The sequence below is a fragment of the Fulmarus glacialis genome, unplaced genomic scaffold, assembly GCF_000690835.1.
Source record: "Fulmarus glacialis isolate BGI_N327 unplaced genomic scaffold, ASM69083v1 scaffold34307, whole genome shotgun sequence".
Lineage (NCBI taxonomy): Eukaryota > Metazoa > Chordata > Aves > Procellariiformes > Procellariidae > Fulmarus > Fulmarus glacialis.
In genome coordinates, this window is record NW_009221854.1 from 743 (window position 1) to 6,478 (window position 5,736).

A 5,736-nucleotide genomic window follows, 5' to 3' on the forward strand; every position below is an offset into this window, starting at 1 on the left:
TCCGGGGCCCCGACACCCCGAGCCACAGCGGGGTACGGGGTCACCAACTCCTCGGCTCCCAGCGCATGGTCCTTGGGCCCACGCTGGGGACCAGCTCTCCAGCAGGCTGATGGGCATCACATTTCTCTCACTTGAGAGGGAAGAGCCTCGGCCATTTTGGCTGGCATGCCTCCTACCGCCTGCTGCCTCCAGCACCCCTGGGCTTGCTCTCCCCAAACCCACGACCCTTGGTGCTGCCCCGGGCAGCCCGACCCCGGCTCACTCACCACAGCGCGCATCGCCAGGCCCCTGGCGCCCGGGGGCAGCTGGTAGCATCGCCTATCTCCAAAGGCGGGTTTGGATAGCGCAGCATCCCTGATGATGGGCAAGGCAGAGAGCAGGGGATGAGGACCAGTACAGCTCCCCGTGCCTCTCACCTCGTACAGCTTCAGAAACATGAGGACAGACTGAGACAAGTGTCTGAACCATCGGGGCCAGAAAAGGGGGGGTCTCTCCCGACCCGCCTCAGGATCCCTCTGGGAGGGCCAACCCCCGACCCGCCTCAGGATCCCTCTGGGAGGTCCAACAGGCACAGGCTGCCCCTGGGAGCCGTGCTTCAACACCCACTGCCCTCCCCATGCCCGGAGTCTGGGGTAAAATCGTCAGGCATTTTCCTTTTGCTCTGTTTCGAGGCAGGTCTCTCAGGGATGCCCCATCAGGGTCAGGCCTTTCTTGGGACAAGGTCTACTAACTGACTGAGCTGAGGCTTGTCTCTAAAGCCACCCTTTGGGGCAACACCGGCTCCTGTGACTCCCCTCCTCACTGCTCCTGGCAGTTGCAGGCAGCTCCCTCTCTGCCTGCCTTGCCACCAGCACCCAGGACGAGCACGAGGTGAAGGGGTGGGATGGAAGATCACCCAAGGTTATCTTCCCACCAGCCAGCCTCTCCGGGGCAAGGTATGTTTGTCTCCCTTTTGCACCAGGAAGTAGGAGGAGAACGCTCCAAAGCGACCAGCATGGCCCCAGCTGTGGCCTGGGCTCTGGCCGAGCCCCGATCCCAAATAACTATCTGGGGATGCACCTCCCGGCCAGCCCGGCGCTGGCTGGGGACGCTCCCAGCTGAGGGACAGACCCACCTGAAGGGGCCATAGAAGCATGAAGCAAACTTGGCGCTGTAGCTCATCACTGAGACCTGCAGAGGAGAGTGGAGCCGTGAGGGCCAGAAGCTCAGTGCTGCAATCCCGCACCGGGGCAGTAGCAATTCCCTCCCACGGCTCTTTTATACTCTGCCCCACATCCCACTTCCCCTGCCAGAGGCCTGGCACCTCGCTGTCCCCGTGTCCGGCTAAGGACATTCCCTTCCTGTGTGCACGGGGGCAGGGAAATGCCTGCGGCATGTCCTGGGCAAGGCTGGGGTTTGCTTCTCCCACCGCTTGCCCAAGACCTGTTCTGGTGCAGCCTCCTTGTGGACGTCGCTCCTGCCTTTGGCACACGCAGATCCCGAGCTCACCTTGTTGCCCAAGTCATTGGAGATCAGTGCCTTCTTCATGGCTGCGATGCGCCCATCCATCATATCTGAGGGGGCAACGATGTGGCAGCCTGCAGGGAATGAGCAGAGATGCCGAGAAGTGCCTGACGCTGTGATTCTGCCTGCAGGAGGAGGTGACCCCAGGGCCAGGGTGGCCCCGGCTGCTTGCAGCTCCGCCAGGGCCAGCGCATGGAGGGCAAGGGGAGCCTCCCCTGGCTCGGAACAAAAGCACTCCCAGTTGGAGCCAGGCCGTTTGCTTTTGGGCCTGCTGAAAGTGAGAGGGGGTGAGTCTGTGAAAGTCAAACTCGGGTACCGCTGCCAGGAGACTCCTCACCTGCTCTGGCATAGGCCAGCGCCACTTCTGCCAGCCGCAGGCAGCTGATCTCGTTCTGGATGGTGCCGTCTTCACGCAAGATGCCTAGGAGACAAACCTGGGGTTAGGTGAGCGGCTGGTCGGCCGGTTGCCTCAATCCCTAGGGTGGGAGCGTGGCTCTCGGTACACAGATGCTCAGAGCAACAGTGGGGAACACATTAAGGGAGCTGGATAAGGACCAGGAGAGCAACAACGCAGCCTGGGACTGGACTCAACATATGGGTGCTCCAGGGAAGGGAAGACAGAGATGGGGTACACAGACGGGTGCTCAGACAGATTGAGATGGCCAGGGAGTGGGTGCCTTAACCACTTGTGCCTCCCACCCTGCTCTCAAAACCTAGGAGATGTCTCCCGGGCTCAACTGCACCAGTACTGGGGAGTCAAGTCTTGGGGCAGGAGCTGGCCAGGCCCCACCAACACCCGGAGCTCCTCAGCAGAAAACAGCAAACCCCCAGAGACTCCCAGTCCCGGGAAGGTGCCCGAAGAGCAGCCCGGGACCCCAGGCTGTGCACTCACCACAGTGCCCGTGGGAGGTGTAAGGGCACAAGCAGACATCACAGGCTATGAGCAGCTCTGGGAAGGTGGAGCGGATCTTCTTGATTGCCTGGATGGCAGGTGTGTCCTCTGCATCAGCAGCAGAGCCTCTCTCATCCTGTGAGAAGAGAAATGCTTCAGCACGCAGAGCTGAGGGTGTCCCACCAACTCCTCCATGGCAGCAGTTCTGCCCAAGAAACATTTTCTGAACTGCTAGACCATGTAATGCAGGGTGGTGTGACTACCAACGATGAAGAGGGTGACAGAGTAGTGCCTCTGAGCAGTGCGTGCAGGTCTTGGGGCCACCTGCAACAGCTCCCAGCGCAAGGCTGGGTCAGGGGAAGCCGTACAGCAGATGGTCTTCTCAAGTCATCCGCCCTGCTTTCTGCAGCACAGAGTTCCCTGTTCTCCTCTGCCCCGCAGTGACACACCGCTTGTTCAAAGGGACAGAGGACACCCAGAGTCACCAGGAACATTTCGGGTGTCGCTGCAGTCTCCCATCCCTGACCTGCTCTTAAAACACACCCAGAGACCCTGAACTGCTCCTGTTTGATCAGGAGACCCCCCGGCCCCATACTGCTCTCTCACACCCCTGTGGCTACACCAAGCCCCCTGCCACCACCACGTGCACTGACCTTGTGGACCTTGCTGGGCACCCCAAAGATGAGCACACACTTCAGACCATCTTCGATGAGGGGACGCAGCATCCCCTCCAGCTTGTTGACTCCGTACCTGAGGAGAGCAAAGTGTAGGGGGCTACCAGGCACCCAGACCTGCTCTGTGGGGCGAGCTGGTCTGTGACTTGGATGCTGGTCTGTGAGCTATCCAGCATCCACAAGCATCCACTCCAAGCTGCAGCTGGAGTTACAGGGGAGGTGTTGCCTGAACATTGGGAGGAACAATCCAGCACCTTATCTGGGGCTACAGGAGCATTATCTACCCGGCATGGACACTCTTTGCTCTGAAAGGACGAGCATGCCCTGCCCTTGGATCCCTTATCTCGGTTTCCTGGTTGCAGATCCAGCCCAGCTCCCCACAGGACCATCCCCCTGGGGCCTCTCTGACCACAGCCCTGCTAATGTAGCAGCAGATGAAGATGGGAGCTGCCAGTCCAGCAAGATCTAATGCAGGACCGGAGCCCATGTCCTTGCACAGGTTTTCTAGCTGCTGCTGGAAAGCCCATTAGCTTCCAACTTTCCTGCGTGCCCAGCCCACACAACGTGTGAGTGCTCTGGGACATCGCAAGAGCCTGGCACTATACCTGCCAGTACTGATACTTTCCCAGCATCCCCAGTATGATTCCCTCCACTTCCATGGTGGACGAATGCTCCCGCCCTGCCTGATGCTGGGGGATCCCCAAGGCAGGGACCAGAGAAGGTTGGAAGCGTCACCCTGGCCCATGCTCATCTCAGGCCATACATCAACCCTGCTCAGGCACAGGGCACGGCAGTGACTGGCACGCAGCTCGGAGGGGCTGCGTTCTTACCTGGCTTGTCCAGGGAGGCTGGGGATTGGCTCCACTGCATCAGGGCTGTCACTGCAGGAGGTGGATGGGACAGAGACGTGAGGATTTGGCATGAGAAGGAAGCCCCTACCCCAGGGAATCTTTTGGGGAGTCTGAACCTATCTAAGAGGTCAGGGAGCACCTGAGCCAGTCAATCTGAGCTTAGTCCATCCCTAACCCAGAGAACCAGGGCTCACTCACGTGACAAAAATGGGGTAGATGAGGTTGGAGGCATCGAAGGTGGTTGCCGTACACTGCCAGGAGCGTAGCACAGGGTGGAAGTAGCCGCTGTGAAGAAGGGAGTCTGCCTGCATCTTGGGCATTCACTAGTAGGCTGTGGAATGAGACTCTGAAACACCAAAAGAAACCGGCAGGCTGGTTAGTGGCAGTGTCCTGGTAAGCTATGGCTATCGGTGCGTGCGAGGAGGGTGCTGAGATCCAGACAGCCACTGCAAGACTGTCCCTGTCCTGCTCCAGGCACATGCGGGGAACGTGAGCTGCAGCTCAGCCAGCTTCAGCCCTGCGCCGGGTGGGTGTTGCAGGACCCTGCATCAGCAGTCACAGCACAGCACTTCCCGTAAACAGGGATGATGCCGACTCCTCTGCACAAAACGTCCCAATTCTGTACGTGAAACCACCAATTTACAGCCATCAGTGTCCTCCCGCAGCCGAACCACGTTCACATGGTTCAACAATACCACCCTTGTCAGGCTCTGTCTGTTTTAGCCTGCGTAGCTGTAACAACAGTTTTCTGATGATAAGATGGTCATTGCTTAATTCATTTTAGTTTTGCTTAACGCTGTATAATTGTGTGATACAGCTTTTGTATACAGAGCAGTAAAAAGCTGCTCTGCGTAGCACGAAGTATTTGTGGCCACGGTGTAAAGGTGCAGTTACAGAAGAGCACAGGCACTGGATGAGCGAGAGGTGCAGGATCATCCTGAAGACACCAGGGCTTTAAACCCTGCCGTCACACTACTCCAGTGGCCGCTTACTGCTGGATAAAGAAAACTTGGGAGTTGGGCAAAACTGATTTCAGGGGTAACAAAGAGAAATTACTCAATACACATAAATGAAGTGTTAGCTATGTTATTGTTGAAACTTTTTCTGTAGAATATTTTCTTCTTCTGTAAGAGTTAGATCTAGTAATAATTCTGCGATTAGACCATTAAGATTTAAATTTCCACTAGCGCTAAATTCTCACCAATATGTGGCTGGTGAGAGCACGACGGAAGGGGCCGGGGGAAGGCGGCTGCCCTGGGACGACGCATTTGGCTGCGGCACAGAAGAGAGCAGCTGTTATGGCTGGGACGCCCAGGGAGCCACAGCCTGAACAACAGACTGTTTGTACAGAGCGGCTTCAAGGACTTCTGCTGGCTGCACACTCAGGGTCACATCCCACAAATGCCCCGTGCAGAGAAGCCAGGGTGCCCCAGAAAACAAACAGCAAAGTCCCTGCTGGAAACCACAGATTTTGTTTTAAGAGCTGAAACCAGAGGCAGGCAGGTGGGAGGAGAGCTGGAGATGGGCTTCTGAAAGAGCAAGTGGGATTCCTCCGCTGGCACCCCAGGCAGGGCAGGGCTTCCCATGGGAGACAGAACGGACACGAGGATGGGACCCGTCTCAGGGGAGAGCCCCGCAGTCCCCAGTCTCATCCCAGGAGGGATTCCCCAGCAATAAACCTCGCTGCCCCAGCTCTCTCCGGAGAGCAGAAACGCTCACTTAGCGTCCCAGGATGCAGTCCGGGAGAGACAGTTTTACAGCAGCACCCGTGACAGCAGTCAGGAACAGAGCTGGGCAGGAGATGGCTCCACTCTTC

At 57.9% G+C, this 5,736-nt stretch overlaps 1 protein-coding gene across 1 annotated transcript; it reads right to left on the minus strand.

The window, feature by feature from the left end:
• Window positions 1-266: 266 nt before the first annotated feature.
• Window positions 267-4,237, minus strand: ALAD (aminolevulinate dehydratase; the record flags this gene model as incomplete). The annotated part of the gene is made up of 8 exons (XM_009581267.1): window positions 4,119-4,237; window positions 3,900-3,950; window positions 3,049-3,145; window positions 2,396-2,531; window positions 1,841-1,924; window positions 1,489-1,577; window positions 1,115-1,170; window positions 267-354 (listed from the first exon to the last, which is right to left on the minus strand). Coding segments are annotated over exons 1-8 (714 nt in total), but the record flags the coding sequence as incomplete, so codon positions are not given.
• Between the last annotated feature and the right edge of the window lie 1,499 nt (window positions 4,238-5,736).